At 44.4% G+C, this 16062-nt stretch overlaps 1 protein-coding gene across 1 annotated transcript; it reads left to right on the top strand.

Moving 5' to 3' along the window:
- Positions 1 to 12864: 12864 nt before the first annotated feature.
- LOC148115358 (thiol S-methyltransferase TMT1A-like) lies at positions 12865 to 14693 on the top strand. The gene is made up of 2 exons (XM_087885054.1): positions 12865 to 13374; positions 14305 to 14693. Exons 1-2 carry the CDS (start codon positions 12880 to 12882, stop codon positions 14539 to 14541), a joined length of 732 nt encoding a protein of 243 aa, XP_087741180.1. The 5' UTR covers positions 12865 to 12879; the 3' UTR covers positions 14542 to 14693.
- The last annotated feature ends 1369 nt before the right edge of the window (positions 14694 to 16062 follow it).

Below are 16062 nucleotides of genomic sequence, written 5' to 3'. Positions count from 1 at the left end.
CCTTTTTACTTTCACCACCATATACCATTAAAGGTATTTCAATTGTTACAGTTTATACTTATTCAAATTTCTAAAAAAAATAAAAGAATAAAAACTTATCATTATCCAGATTTCAAAAAGACAAAGACAAATATTCCAATTATTATTCATTTCATTTTTGACATCATAATTTCCCATTTATTTCTTACTATTATTCATATTTCAAATCTAAATATGTATAACATTTTTCTCTTTCACTTCTTTTTCTTTTTCTCCCCATTTTTATTTTTGCCTTTTTCTTTCTCCTTTTTTCTTTTGTGTTTAAAATCTTGAACTCTCCTCTTTTCCCCTGAATTTCCCGTTGTTTGCACCTACCTTTTTGGTGAGAAAAAAGAAGAAAAAGAAATCTCCCACTGCCTAATTTTGCCTCGTTACAGCAAACAGCAAACAGCCTGCTTTACTCTCAGTTTCGTTTTCAGCATAGCTTGATTAGCACAAGGGGGGGGGGGAATCTGCTCCAGCACTCTTTGCAGCAAGCTGCAGAGCCCTGCGCAAAACAGCTGAGAGCAAATCAGCTGAGAATCGGGAGGCCAATCTAATCAACTTGTGCTAATTAGCCTATGCCGAAGCTGAAAGGAGCTGTTTTTTCTTGCTGTTTGCTTGCAAGGAGGTAACTGCTGCGAGGCACAGACCAAAGGGTGGGGGCCAGTGGGTGGGCAGGGCTACATTCAATTTATAAAATGCACCTAAATTTTCACCCCCTTTTAGGGTGAAAAAGGTGCGTCTTATACTCCAAAAAGTACGGTAATTAGAATTAGAGGAGTTAACAGTGACAATGTACACGCTGCAACAAGAAAAGTGTTTAGAAGTAAAAGAGGAAGGATGGACATAAAACAGAAGGTTTTAAAAAATGTACAGAATATTACAAGAAAAAGGGGACTTGCAATCCAGATCTGAAGTTCCAATGGTTGGCCATGCACCGCAGTCACATGACCACAATTCAGGCGCTTGACAACACAGCTGCATTTCCTCCTTGTTCTTGGGTGTCCCATCTTCTAGGATTAAGCCTTTCTGGCAGATGAAAGGATAAGCCTTTGGAACTCTTAGCCATGCTAGTTATGTGAGTTGTTATAAGACTATTGGTCCTACCATTAGAAAGCTGAAGTATTATTTTAATACAGGAGCACTATCCAGGGAATCCTTGATTTATGAGTGGTCACTTAGCAACCATTCAAAGTTACCATGGATCCACCTGAGGGCTACTTATGACCTACTATAGATTAGAAGTTATGACAGTCCCATCCCATCTGTGGTCAAAAGACCGAACTTTGGCTGCGCGTCTCAGCAACCAGACCAAATCTGTAGCTGTGGGTGGTGTCTTGAGGTCATGTGATCTCATTTTACAACTGTTTTAACAAAAGCCAGCATTTACTTCAGGTTTTCAGATGAAGTATTAGTTCGTTTAATGACCACCGTGATTGCTTAATAACCAAAAAGAAATATAGGTACAACCAAAAAAAGTTGTAAAACCATTTTATAACTCTCAGGACTTATGGTCTGGATGCATAGGCGCCATTATGGTCATAAATTGCATGCTATATAAATGAATGAATAATCCTATTGGATTGTTGCTTCCTGAAATTCTTGTGTTGCTGGCTAATTTGCAAGATGGATACCAAAGTAGAATGATGTTAAAGCAGATGCCATGGCTAGAACAAACAGCATCAGGTGTATTTAAATTGCCCCCATTAATTTACAGAACTAGGGGCCCTTCCTTAATTGCCAGAGGGAGCCCAAGTGGCAGCCTCTGGAATTTGGAATTCAACTCATAAAGGGGTTGCTCTTGTTGGGAGCTTTTAAAACCCTGCAGCCTTTCTCTTCCCTGAGCCATTTAGTTTAGGCACTAGTAAGGGAAGGTTTCAAATGGTGAATGGAATCAGGGGTGTCAAATTCAAGGTCTGCAGGCTGGATCCAGCCCATGGGGTGCTTAGATCTGACCCGCAAGGCCGCCCTGGAAACAGCAAAAGAAGGCCAGGTGTTATGTGTTCAATAAGTCTCCCAAGGGAGCCAGCAAAGGGTCCACTTGCTCTCTTTGAACACTTCTAATATGTGGCTAGAAAAGAAAAATTCGTCTGAGCTACTTCTCCCACGTGGAGATCATCTCTGTCAACAAACAAATGTATGCTGTCTTGCTGTGGGGCCTATTTTGTCATCAATACTTCAATTGTGTTATACCTTATGCCACCAGGCTTGAAATTTTGGGTTTGGACAAGCTAGAACTACGCCACCTACAGTCCAACCTAACCGTAGTACACAAAATTATCTACAACAACATACTACCTGTCAATGACTACTTCAGCTTCAACCACAATAATACACGAGCACACAATAGATACAAACTCAATGTAAACCGCTCCAAACTCGATTGTAGAAAATGCGACTTCAGCAAGACTGGTCAATGCCTAGAATGCACTACCTGACTCTGTTTGATTCTGTCCCTACTGTGGAGAAGTAACCTATTTAGTTCTTCTTGAAACTCCATGTCCTTCATTCTATTGATTATGACTTTCTTTGCTTGGTCAAAGCCTAGGGACATTAAGAATCCCGGTCAGAGCCCATATGAGCCCAGTTTGTGGTCTATCGCCTGTTTCCAGGGGAAAGGAAAGCTATCAGTCAACACTAGCGGGGACAGTCCCTCTGGAAAGAAATGCATTTTTAGCCAATGAATGATCATCATTTTCCAGGCTCTTACCCGAATTTGAGGCATGCCTGTCTCGATTCTTAACTGGGCATTTGAAGTTCCTTTGGATGCAGCTAAAATGGCTCACATTTATTTAATTTATCGAATTATTATCTGAGCATGGTATTATGGAGCAAATATCTACCTAAATGGTTACATTAAATGAAGAAAACACCCTTGCTTGTAATATAATATAATTTTTCACACTTATCATTGCATTATATTCTCGCCTTATTATTCCTACCCGTGAACAAAATTATTCCCAAATATTTAACCATTGCATTAAATCAATCCATTCTATATCTTTAGGGATCATGATATCACTATCTCCTAGGTCTACTGTGTTCAAGTCAGGTTGATCTGATTCAATGCCCCAATATATAGAGTTTCTATGGGGAGAAATCCTTTGCACATTTCCACTATCACAGTGTCCCACTATTCCCCACAGGCGTGTATCAGTTCACAATCACAACAAGAATAACAACAACAACTTTAAGTGATACAGTTACAATCACAGAACCAACACATTTTGTAGGGTGAGAAGTTCCACAGCTTCTTTTGAGATCTTCAGATGGAATAACATAGACCACCACTCAGGGCGGAAAGACCAAAAAGTTGCTATTCCTGCAACGAGAAAAATCACAAACAAAACCCATTCATACCACAATGACCACATCAGTTTTTGGTAATTTTTATTCTCAGTGGGTCTTCTCTAGGAATCACGTTCCACTCTTGAAGTTCTTCCACTGGTCCTTTTACACATGTGTAGTGGGTCCACCCTTTGTCTTTAGTTTGAACTGCTGTTTCAGTGGTCAGCAGGACTTGGTAGGACCTATAGCAGGCTTGGCTAAGTTTTTCCCCACGTCAGCTATTTTTTCACCAGGGTGGAATTTATGGACAGCAAATTAGAGTGGAGGCATTTGTCCTTTGTTCCTGAGGTAAGATGAAGAAGAAGACAGGCCAAGTGATATTGCCACTTAATTGCCATTGCCTCCATGATCGATTGAAGCACTTTTGCAATAAAATGAGTCCCTTGGTTGCTGTATGTAGCTGCTATTATTCAATATCTTGGTATTATCCGTTCCAGTATAATTTTGGTGACTACTCCTGCAGTGGCCCTCATGGTTGGATAAACTTCAACTTATCCAGTCAAGAGGGCCACTCTCACCAATAAATATTTAAGTCTCCCCACTCGAGGTAGTTCAGTAAAATCAACTTGAATGCATTGAAATGGTCTCACGCTAGATGTCACTCTCCCTTTTCTTTATGTTGTAGAACTTGTTTATTAACTCTTTATTAACTCTTTTTAACTCTTTATTAACTCTTTTACATACTATACATTTGTCACATATTTGTTTAAGTACTCTATACAATCCACAGCATCCATAAGCTTCTAAAAACAAATCACATCATACCTTAGTCCCCCAATGACTACCCTGATATAGACTTCCCAAAATCAACATTTGCCACTATCCGTTTACCTCCTCCACTTTCTACTGCTCACAATTTCTCTAATTCCTTCTTCTGCTGCTGCCATCCTGGCTTCCAAGTCAGCCCCCCCTTGAACTGTGTCGACTTGGCAAGAGATCCTTCCCACTGTGGTGAGGGGACAGTGGATTTTGGACCTCGGATTTGAATGCCCCCACTTATTCGCTCCCTTTTGGACCTCTTATTTTCCATCTGACCCTTGGGACATGGTTACTTATCCTCTGTGGCAAGATGTATACGGCAGCTGAGCTTCTTGCCCTGCGAGACTCCCCCCTCTCGCAGGATTGGCCCTCCACTCTATCGAGGGCCTACCTCGATGACGGATTTTGGAATCCCGAGAGGTGGCATGCGGCGAAGAGGGGGTTGAGGGGTTTTTTAAAATTGTCATTTGCCAATCTTTTAAGGGGTTTGGGGAGGGGGGAGGGTTGTTTGGCAAAGGATAGGGAGGGTGATGTGCTGGGGAGGGAAATTTTAAGGGGTTCGGGGGGGATTAGGGTGGGTTCTGGGGGAAATCCACTGGGTTCAAGACCAGCCTTAGCGAAGGGCTGCGACACTAGGGACGTAGAACCGGAGGTCGGGGAGGGGGTTGGAGTTCGATTTGAAGAGGGCTGTTCCATCAGCATAGTGAGTGGGAGGGGCAGATATGGCGGAAGCTGGGGACCATATCATGTGCGGGGAATGCGCACTCGCTATCTTAGAGCGATTGCGCACTCCGGTCCCCAATGCTTTTCTTGTTCCCCAGGCTGTCCAGATTCTCAGGGCCAGAGCCTCCGGCTGATGCTGTGCAACGCCAGGTCCGTTGTTAATAAAGCCCCCCTCATTCACGATCTTATTCAGGAGGGGGAGGCGGACCTGGCGGGTATTACGGAGACCTGGTTGGGCCAGGAGGGGGGAGTCCCCCTCGTGGATATATGCCCACCAGGCTTCCATGCATTTCATCAACCGAGGGCTCAGGGCAGGGGCGGGGGGGTGGCGGTTATTATAAAGGAAGGTCTAGATCCAAGGGAGACCACTGTTCCACAGATAGCCGGATGTGAGTCCCTCTTTGTGAAGTGGGGTTGTGGAGTACAGATGGGCTTGTTGGTCACGTACCTGGCTCCCTGCCACGTGGCAACGGCCCTGCCCGAGCTCCTTAACGTTATAGCCGAGGTGGCGGTTGACACCCCCAGACTTGCCATCATGGGGGATTTTAACCTGCCATCTATCGGTGAAACGTCTGAGGTGGCTCGAGAGTTCATGGCTTCCATGACGGCCATGGACCTTACTCAGTTAATTCATGACCCCACTCACATGGGGGGACACACTCTGGACTTAGTTTTTGTCTCTGGTCAGTGGTTGAGTGGCCTTGATATAGGGGGTATAGTCATCGAACCCTTGTCATGGTCTGACCACTCGCTCCTTCGACTGGACTTTCTAACCGCTGCACCCTGCCGCAGGGAGGCGGGACCGACCAGGTGGTTCCGCCCCAGGCGCCTGATGGACCCTGACAGGTTCCAGATGGAGCTTGGGCCATTTCCTGAGACTCTGGCTCATGACTCGGCTGAAGACCTGGTGGCCGCCTGGGATAGTGCGGCTGCCGGGGCCTTGGACCGAGTCGTGCCTTTGCGGCCTCTGACCCGGCACCGAACTCACCTAGCTCCTTGGTTCTCCGAGGAGCTTAGGGAGATGAAGCGCCGGAAAAGACGCCTGGAGAGTAGTTGGAGGACCAGCCGCTCCGAATCTGACCGAACACGGGTGAGGTCTCATATTAAGACCTACCTAGTGGCGATAAAAGCGGCGAAAACTAGTTATTTTGCCGCTCTTATCGCGTCATCAGATAATCGCCCAGCCGCCCTGTTTAGGGTGACCCGCTCCCTCCTCCATCTGGAAGTGCGGGATGACCCCTTGCAGGGTCGAGCTGAGGATTTTGTGCAATATCTGTATGACAAAATCGCTCAGATCCGAGAGGGGCTGGCCTCTGACTGGGTATGTCCGGACGGGATGACTGAGGCAGGTCTTGAGAGTGTTATCTGGGGGGAGTTCGATCCTGTGACTCCCGAGGACATGGACAGGATCCTGGGACGGCTGAACGCGACCACATGTTTATTGGACCCGTGTCCCTCCTGGTTGGTACTGGCCTCCCGGGAGGTGACGCGAGGCTGGCTCCAGAAGATTGTTAACGCTTCTTTGGGTGAGGGGGTCCTGCCGGCCGCTTTGAAAGAAGCGGTGGTGAGGCCCCTCCTCAAGAAGCCCTCTCTGGATCCGGCTGTTTTGGCTAACTATCGTCCAGTCTCCAACCTTCGCTTCGTTGCGAAGGTTGTTGAGAGTGTGGTGGCGCAACAGCTTCCCCGGTACCTGGATGAAGCTGTCTATCTAGACCCGCTCCAGTCCGGCTTCCGGCCTGGGTACAGCACGGAAACGGCATTGGTCGCATTGGTGGATGATCTCTGGAGGGCCCGGGATAGGGGTTGTTCCTCTATCCTGGTCCTGTTAGACCTCTCAGCGGCTTTTGATACCATCGACCATGGTATCATGTTGCACCGGTTGGCGGGGTTGGGGGTGGGAGGCACCGTTTTGCGATGGTTCTCCTCCTACCTCTCCGACCGGTCGCAATCTGTGTTGACAGGGGGGCAGCGGTCGACCCCGAGGCACCTTGCTTATGGGGTGCCACAAGGGTCGGTCCTCTCGCCCCTTCTGTTCAACATTTATGTAAAGCCGCTGGGTGAGATCATCCGTGGCTTTGGGGTGGAGTTCCATCAGTACGCTGATGACACCCAGCTGTACATCTCCACCCCAGGCCACCCCAATGATGCCCTTGAAGTGTTGTCCCAGTGCCTGGAGGCCGTGCGGGCCTGGATGGGGAGAAACAGGCTCCAACTCAACCCCTCCAAGACCGAGTGGCTGTGGCTTCCGGCGTCCCAATATAGCCAGCTGACGCCATCGCTGACTATTGGGGGTGAATCACTCGCCCCCACGGAGAGGGCTCGCAACTTGGGCGTCCTCCTGGATGCACGGCTGTCCTTGGAAGATCATCTGACGGCCGTGGCCAGGGGGGCTTTTTATCAGGTCCGCCTGATACGCCAGTTGCGCCCCTTTCTAGATCGGGACTCCCTACGCACAGTCACTCAGGCACTCGTCACTTCCCGCCTGGACTACTGCAACGCTCTCTACATGGGGCTCCCCCTGGGGTGCACCCGGAGGCTCCAGCTGGTCCAGAATGCGGCCGCGCGGGGGATTATGGGGGCGACGAGGCGCTCCCACGTGACACCTCTCCTGCGCGAGCTGCACTGGCTCCCGGTGGTCTTCCGGGTGCGCTTCAAGGTGTTGGTGACCACCTTTAAAGCGCTCCATGGCTTAGGGCCGGGGTACCTACGAGACCGTCTTCTGCCACCAATAGCCTCCCACCGGCCAGTACGCTCACACAGAGTGGGCCTCCTCAGGGTGCCGTCCGCCAGACAATGTCGGCTGGCGACCCCCAGGGGGAGAGCCTTCTCTGTGGTGGCGCCCACCCTCTGGAACAACCTCCCCCCAGAATTACGTACAATAACAGACCTCCGGATTTTTCGCCGGGCCCTGAAAACCCATTTATTTCAACAAGCTGGGCTGGCTTGACCAAATTTTAAATTGATTTTTAAATTGGGATGGTTTTAACTTGGCCACAATATTTAATTATTTTAAATAGTTTTTTAGATTTGTAATGTTTTGTATATGTCTTGTTTTTACTCTGGCTGTGCACCGCCCTGAGTCCTATATTGGAGAAGGGCGGTATAAAAATTTAAACAAATAAATAAATAAATAAATAAATAAATTATTGCCTCGAGCTTCAAAGGAATTCAAAGCTTGATTTAAGACATAACTTTCTAGCTTCTACCAAAACTCCTTTGCCCCTTTCTCTTCCCATCTAGAAACAAATTAACCCCTTCTCAGCACCAACATCCAATCATCCTTCTAAATCTCCTCTTAAAATTGAGCTGGATGCAAGCTAATATCACTGGTTAATACTAAATCATTTTGTTCCATAAGCACATTCTCATATTTCAAAAGTCAGCCATCAACTGACTTTTTTTTTTGTTATTGTTGTTCAAGATCGCCATCACATGAGGTGGGGCACCAGGGCTCCTCCAAAAGTCAATTTTCTGCTTTCCCTCATTAAAACTGCCACAGCCGCCATTGCTTGAGCATCGTCTGGAAATCCTTGACAGACAGAGTCTAACAGTTAGACAGAAATGCCACTGGCTGCCTCTTTCCTCCCCACTTCTGGGTTAAAACCCTCAAAGCTATTCCCTTAGCATAATTATCTATTCTACAATATCCAGTCAATCCTAGAAATTTCCTCAACTCCTTCTTCCTTTCAAAATCATTTCTTTTATATATATTTAACTAAGCATTTTAAACCTCAAAGACTTCGGGGGGGGGGGGTGGAATCAAAACAGAACCAGGAAAAAAAACAAACAGTGAAAGCCAAGACTGCAAGAGCAGCTATGGAATATCTGCTAGATATGCAGATATGGAAGAGCCTTGGTGGCGCAGCAGACTAAAGTGCTGCCTGCAAGTTCAAATCTCACCAGGCTCATGGTTGACTCAGCCGTCCATCCTTTCGAGGTAGGTAAAATAAGGACCCGGTTTGTGGGGGCAATAAGCTGACTTTGTATAAAAAAGAACACCGCTTGGGGGGGGGCGAAAGCCCTACTAAGCAGGTATATACAAAAGTATGAAGGCTATTGCTTAACGCATTGTAAGCCACCCTGAGTCTCCGGAGAAGCGGCATTTAAATCGAACCAATAAATAAATAAATATCACCCCTTTACCTCAGTGTCAAGAGCCTCGGGAGTGCAGTGGTTGGAATGCACTACTGCAGGCTACTTCTGCTGACTGCAATTTAGCAGTTCAAATCCCACCAGGCTCAAGGTTGACTCAGCCTCCCATCCTTCTGAGGTGGGTAAAATGAGGACCCAAATTGTTGGGGGCAATATATTGACTCTGTAAACTGCTTGGAGAGGGCTGTAAAGCACAGTGAAGCGGTATATAAGTCTAAATGCTATTGCTATTTACCAGTGGTGAAATGTAAAATTTGTTACTACCGGTTCTGTGGGCGTGGCTTGGGGGGGTAGTAATATGACTGAGTGGGCGTGGCCAACTTTTTTAAAAAAAAAATTAAAGCCATTTTTTCTACAACCTCTTCGGCTGAAGAGGTTGTAAAAAAAATGCTTTTAAAGCTTCTGACGATCCCAACTGACTTGCCTGATCGGCAGAGGCTTTTTTCCTTTTAAAAACATTTTTTCTATAACCTCTTTGGCCAAAGAGGTTGTAGAAAAAATGCTTTTAAAAGCCTCTGATGATCCCAGCTGAGCCGCACAATCATCAGAGGCATTTTTTTTAACTTTTAAAAGCATTTTTTCGGCCAAAGAGGTTGTAGAAAAAATGCTTTTAAAAATTTTTTAAAAGTCCCTGATGATTGCGCAGCTCAGCTCGGCAATGGGGGGTGGCAGGGATTTTTGCTACCAGTTCTCCGAACAACTCACTTCCATCGCTACCGGATTGGACAATCCGGTCCGAACCGGGAGCATTTCACCCCTGCTATTTACCTCCCTTTTCTCGGGTTAGCTCAGTGCAAGTAAGCAGAGAGGAGAAAAAAATGGTTGTAAGGAACAGAAAACCTCAGGGGGGGGCCTTTCCTGCTTCTCTCGCTCTTCCAAGACAAAAAGTCCATAACAAAGTTGGAAGGGACCTTGGAAGTCTTCTAGTCCAACCCCCTGCTTAGGCAGGAAACCCCACACCCAGAGGTGGGTGGCACATGAGTTAAAAACCAGTTCACCCGGGACCAAAAATTTGAGCGTGCGCCTTCTGCACATGCTCACGGCTTTAAAAATCCTGCTAAATAGGATGGTATAGCATTGGGGGGGAGGCAGGGGTGGTCACAACTACCAGTTTGCCTGAACCAGTCCAAATTGGTAGTAGCCCACTGCCTACACCACTTCAGACAATTGGTTATCCAATATCTTCTTAAAAACTTCCAGTGTTGGAGCATTAACAACTTCTGGAGGCAAGTTGTTCCACTGATTAATTGTTCTAACTGTCAGGGAATTTATCCTTAGTTCTAAGATACTTCTTGATTAGTTTCCACCCATTGCTTCTTGTTTTATCCTCAGGTGCTTTAGAGAATAGCTTGACTCCCTCTTCTTTGTGGCAGCCCCTGAGATATTGGAACACTGCTGTCATGTCACCCAAAGTCTTCTTTTCATTAAACTAGACATACCCAGTTCCTGCAACTGTTCTTCATATGTTTTAGCCTCCAGTCCCCTAATCATATTTGTTGCTCTTCTCTTCACTCTTTCTAGAGTCTCAACATCTTTTTTACATCGTGGCGACCAAAACTGAATGCAGTATTCCAAGTGTGGCCTTACCAAGGCATTATAAAGTGGTATTAACACTTCACGTGATCTTGAGTCTATCTCTCTGTTTATGCAGCCTAGAACTGTGTTTGCTTTTTTGGCAGCTGCAGCACACTGCTGGCTGATATTGAAGTGATTGTCCACTAGGACTCCAAGATCCCTTTCACTACTATTGAGCAAGGTACCTGTTGAGGAATTCGCAGAGCAACCCTTGAGTAGCAAGGGTGTGCACATGAAAAGCGATTGAGAGTAGTTAGGAAATAACACAGCCAACACACAGATACACTGAGTTGTGTTTACTTTCATGAAATAGTAATAAGGCACAGTCCAATAAACAGTCCAGGTCATTGACATATAAAGCAGTAGATAGTAATACAATAGTTCAGGGATAGTCCAATAACAAAGTCTTCTTACCAGTCGTTGTTGTCATACACGATAAACAGTTCTTCTATATTTGCAAACAGTAGCAAACACAGCAAAGATATCAGCAAAAGAAGCAAAGAGAAACAAACCATGTTTCTAGTTCCCTTTTAAGGACATTGGCTACAGAGCTAACCAATCAGGACACAGTATGATGCAATACAGCAATACAGCAGTCTTAAAGCTATATTCATGGTTTATATATTGCCAACCCAACAAGTTAGGTAAAATCATTTCCTAACAGTACCACATATACTGTACCTGTACATTTTGTTTTTCTTGCCTAAATGTAGAACTTTACTTTTGTCACCATTGAATTTCATTTTGGTAGATAGCGCCCAATGTTCAGGTCTGTCAAGATCCTTCTGTATCTTAAGCCTGTCTTCTGGAGTGTTGGCTATTCCTGCTAGCTTGGTGTCATCTGCAAATTTGATGAGTTCCCCATCTATCCCCTCGTCCAAATCATTGATGAAGATGCTGAAGAGTACTGGGCCCAAAACAGAGCCTTGGGGTACCCCACTGCATACTTCCCTCCATGTAGTCCATTGAGGACTACACGTTAAAGGCGGTTGGTCAGCCGGTTACGACTCCATCTGATGGGATAATGTCTAATCCACATTTTTGTATTTTATGAAGTAGTAGGTTATAGTCTACTTTATCAAATGCCTTACTGAAGTCCAAGTAAATTATATCGACAGCATTCCTCTGGTTCACTAATTTTGTCACTTTGTCAAAGAATGCAATAAGATTTGTCTGGCATGATCTGTTTTTGACAAACCCATGTTGGCTTTTAGTTATTACTTTGTTAGCTTCTATGTGTTCGCTGATTCATTGCTTGACTATCTTTTCCATAATCTTCCCTGGTGCTGAGGTCAGGCTGATAAGTCTGTAGTTTCCTGGATCTATTTCTTTTTTCCTTTTTTGAAGATGGCAACTACATCAGCTTTTTTCCAGTCCTCTGGCAGTTCCCTGGTGCTGCAGTATCTTTGAAAGATATAGTTCGGTGGTTGTGAGATCTCGTCTGCCAGTTCCTTCAGAACCTTGGGGTGTAATCCATCTGGTCCTGGTGATTTGAACTCTTCTAGGGTAGACAGATGCTCACTTACCATTTTCTTCCCTATTTTAACCTGTGCTCCTAAACTGTTTGGGTTTTTTTTTTTTTTTTTTGTGGTGCTGTTTTTGATAGGTTGGACTGTTTTTTCCCTTTGTGTAAAGACAGATGCAAAAAATGAGTTAAGTAGATCTGCTGTCTCCCTCTTGCTTGTCACCTTCTGTCTTTTAAATTTATTTAATTATTAATTTTCTCTAAGCTCTATAAAGAACAAGCTGCATTTTAAATCAAATTCAAATGTGGTAAATTACAACACCAACTGAGTCTTTTTTTTTTTCAACAAGTGACTGAAAGTCCCAAAGGTGCTTTTTCAGGAGGCAACAGAACTTTCTTGTTCTTTCTTGGAAAATGTTTCGCTTCTCATCCAAGAAGCTTCTTCAGCTCTGACGGGATAGTGGGGAATGGAAGGATTTATATTCCTTGCAGATAGCTGGTCATCTGCATCCGAGGGTCGTTGAAGCTCTTGGACACTTATCTATGTCCTCGGGGTCACCTGAGTAGTGGTGTTGGTTCCTGTTGCCTACAATTTTTCCTCTGGAAATCCATTCCTACTCCCACACCATTCAAAGGGTGTACATCTCAAATTGTATAACTAAATGATTTTTTTTAAGAGACTGAAAGATTCGCTGTTGCTTTAAAGAAGAACTGGAATAGATTCCAATTGGGAACAGGATGTTACACATCATTAAAGGAACAGGGCATAGCAGGGAGTATTTAAAGCAAATCATTGAGGGAGTCAAGCAAGAAGGGTTTCTCTTCCTAGTCTGGCAATGATACTGATTCTCATCTTCCAACAATGCATGAAAATCCTCTTCGTGCCCATCCATGTGCTTGCCTATTTTGGTTTATGGGATCCTATTTGTAAAAGACTTTTCCCAGTTTTGATGAACCAGTACAGCAAAATCTACAATAAAAAAATGCACAAGGAAAAGGAAACGCTGTTCAAGAACATGCAGGAATTTGCTGACTCTTCGGGAAAGCTCCACCTGCTAGAGATTGGCATGGGCTCTGGCACCAACTTTCAGTTTTATCCCCCCAACTCTCACGTGACCTGCGTGGACTACAATCCCAACTTTCGAAATGTCCTCCTCCAGAGCATGGCTGAGAACACGCACCTCCAGTTCGAGAATTTTGTGGTCGCCTCCGCCAAGAACATGTTTTTGGTGTCGGACAACTCTGTGGATGTGGTGGTTGGCACGCTGGTGTTTTGCTCTTTGAACAGCCCCCAGGCTGCCTTGAAGGAGATTCTGCGAGTGCTCAGACCAGTAAGTCAAAGGGCAAAGAGGGAAAGTTAAAAGTCTGGTCTGTCCAGACCACCGAATAATGGGCACAAGGCAGGTGTGCATGCTTTGAAAATAATGGGCACTATGCAGGGGTGCATGGGAGCAAGGGCTTTAGATCCCACGAAAACAGTATCTCTCTGCTGCTCTTTGTGCTGCTGATTTTCAGGCTGAACCTAAACTGGATTCCTGCTTAAAACAACCGTACCTTTCCTGCCTGCCTTGGGTTTCTGAATCATTTTCAGACTCTGTATAACAACTTCAAGGAATATATTCATAACTTTAATGTTAGTAAATGGCAGCACTGGTTGGTACTTCAGTGAGACGTTTCCAGAAAACATTAGGTTGAAGCTAGATTGAAAAGTTAAAACAACATCTCTGTGAAATGACAAACCGCTTTTGAATGGTTTCCAAAAGTGCTTTCCCCGTGTGGAAGTCTGCATCAAATCACCAGGGATCAAGTTTGATTTGGAGGGAAACTGAGAAGGAACCAGAGTAGATCAAGCTGACACTGTAGCTGGGGGGCAAGGGCGGTTGGTTACATGAGGAAAACATGAGGGGGTGGAAGCATTATGCTGAAACAGCAAAGGCTGTGCCAATATGGTTATGTCTTTGTTGCACAACACTACTTTGGGAGGTGGTTTGGCTAGTCCCTGATCCTGCAGAAGCCTCTGTACAGCACGATATCTTAAGTAAATAGACTAAAGACTGCTCTTCACCTTTAAATAAAAGTTTTAAATGCTGCCCCAAATCTGCCATTTCCCTGCAGAAGTTAAAAACTGTTCTTCTAGTCACTAAGAGTTCATATCCCCAGAAAGTTATATAACAACAGTCTTGATTACAGTGTGAATTTTTATGTAATTTCAAAGCGTTCTGCTTTCTATGATCTTTTTTATATTATTTTACTTTTTCCAGGGTGGTGCATTCTATTTCATTGAACATGTAGCAGCTGGCAGATCAACCTGGACCTACTTCTGGCAACAAGTCTGTGAGCCTACTTGGAGACATGTGGGAGATGGGTGCTCCTTGTTAAAAGAGACCTGGAAAGATTTGGAGAACGCAGGGTTTTCTAAACTGAACTTGGAACACATCATAGCCCCATTGCCCCCAAGTGTAACTGGTTCCCAAATTTATGGATACGCTGTGAAGTAATTTAAGAGAAAGCATCTCTTAATTAGAATTAGAGGAATTAACAGTGACAATGCATATGCTGTAATAAGAAAAGTGTTTATTCTATACAATTCGGAGTGGAGAAAGGCTCCTAAAAGTTCAGGCTGCACTAAACCTAAATGGCTAACTTGGATTAGGTTTGGAGGGTGTAGAGACCACACACACACAAAGGTTGAGGATGTATGTGGTAACTTTATTGTCTTACATAGTGACATTATATAGTTTGTTACTTTCAAGTTACAGCATACTTGGCAGAATATCCTTGGCTCACAGAATCTTCCAGGTAACTTAAATCATAGGTTAATCATTACTGCTGGCTTAAGAACTTCTAATATTTGGCTATAATTAAAATCTAACACACATCCCACTTCCTCTCCTCCTGTTCTTCTTGTTTACAGAATTAGGGTCTTATCTTCTAATGTAATTTCCTGGCGCTTATGAGCAAGTAACCTTCCTTATCTGAGGTTTGCCATCCAAGACAGGAAAATCCCTGCCCACATATGCAGATTGTGGATTCCTACATGTCCCCTCTTTTTATTTAATTTTGAGGGAACAAAGATTTTTGAATATAATGCATTTGAGGAGGAGACAGAGAAAGAGGAGCAGGACGAAACATAGCAATTAATGAGGGAAGACACTGAATGAAACAACAGCAAGCAACTAATATGACAATAAGCATAAAAAAACAACTGCTTAAGCCAGGACCAATCAGGAAGCCAATTGGTCAACCAGTCAAATGGAGAGGAAATAGCATGAGTATTATTCTGAAAATATGATTGGAGTTTAGCAAGTTCGTCTTCAATGGTTTTGTTCAAAGAGTGAAAATGAACAGCACATCCACGACGGCCAACAAGTTTACAAAAACCTCCTTGTCGTGCTAACAAATAGTCAATAGCAAAACATTGCTGGAGCACATCCTGATTCAGGTCCTCAATTTCATGTTGGAGATCATGAACAATAGCAGCAGTGGCATTAATTGATTTCTCCAGGCGACATGTTAAACCCAGGATAGAATGTCTATTTTCTTAAGCTATTATTCCAGGGTAAGCCCCTAAGGTGATCACCCCAGTAATAGCTCCAGCCACAGCACGGCCAAAGGTATTGAGAGAGGATAGTTGTGTATCAATGATAACTTCATCATTACATGTAGGACCTACATTACATGTAATGGAGAACGTCGTTGTCGTGAAGAAGATGAAGAAATGCCAATTTGTACAGGTAGAGAAAAGTAGCCAATAGCAGCACACTGATAGTTCTGAGGGTGTACGTTGGTTGCATATTTGTCAAAAAAGAACCACATATTAGGGTCCTTTAGTTGCCAGCCAGCACACAAATGGATCCAGTATCAGTCATATCAGAAGCGTTAAAAATAGGAAAATTATCAGGATACATTTCAGGCACAATATTAGGCCCATACAAAGAAGAATTAAAGGTTCCCCAAAGCCAATAATAGTCAGTACAATAACTATAATTCCCTACTTTCGATAAAATACGTTGAGCCTT

Source organism: Pantherophis guttatus, chromosome 2, assembly GCF_059756535.1.
Source record: "Pantherophis guttatus breed Tessera chromosome 2, ASM5975653v1, whole genome shotgun sequence".
NCBI lineage: Eukaryota > Metazoa > Chordata > Lepidosauria > Squamata > Colubridae > Pantherophis > Pantherophis guttatus.
Note: the sequence above shows the minus strand (reverse complement) of the source record. Positions and strands in the feature narration are given on the sequence as shown.

What these genes read in the sequence shown, in the direction of transcription:
- LOC148115358 (XM_087885054.1), top strand. Translation starts at nt 12,880, where the DNA reads ATGATACTGATTCTCATCTTCCAACAATGCATGAAAATCCTCTTCGTG. An exon ending in TTCTGCGAGTGCTCAGACCA is followed by an intron (nt 13,375 to 14,304) that starts GTAAGTCAAAGG and finishes TACTTTTTCCAG; the next exon opens with GGTGGTGCATTCTATTTCAT.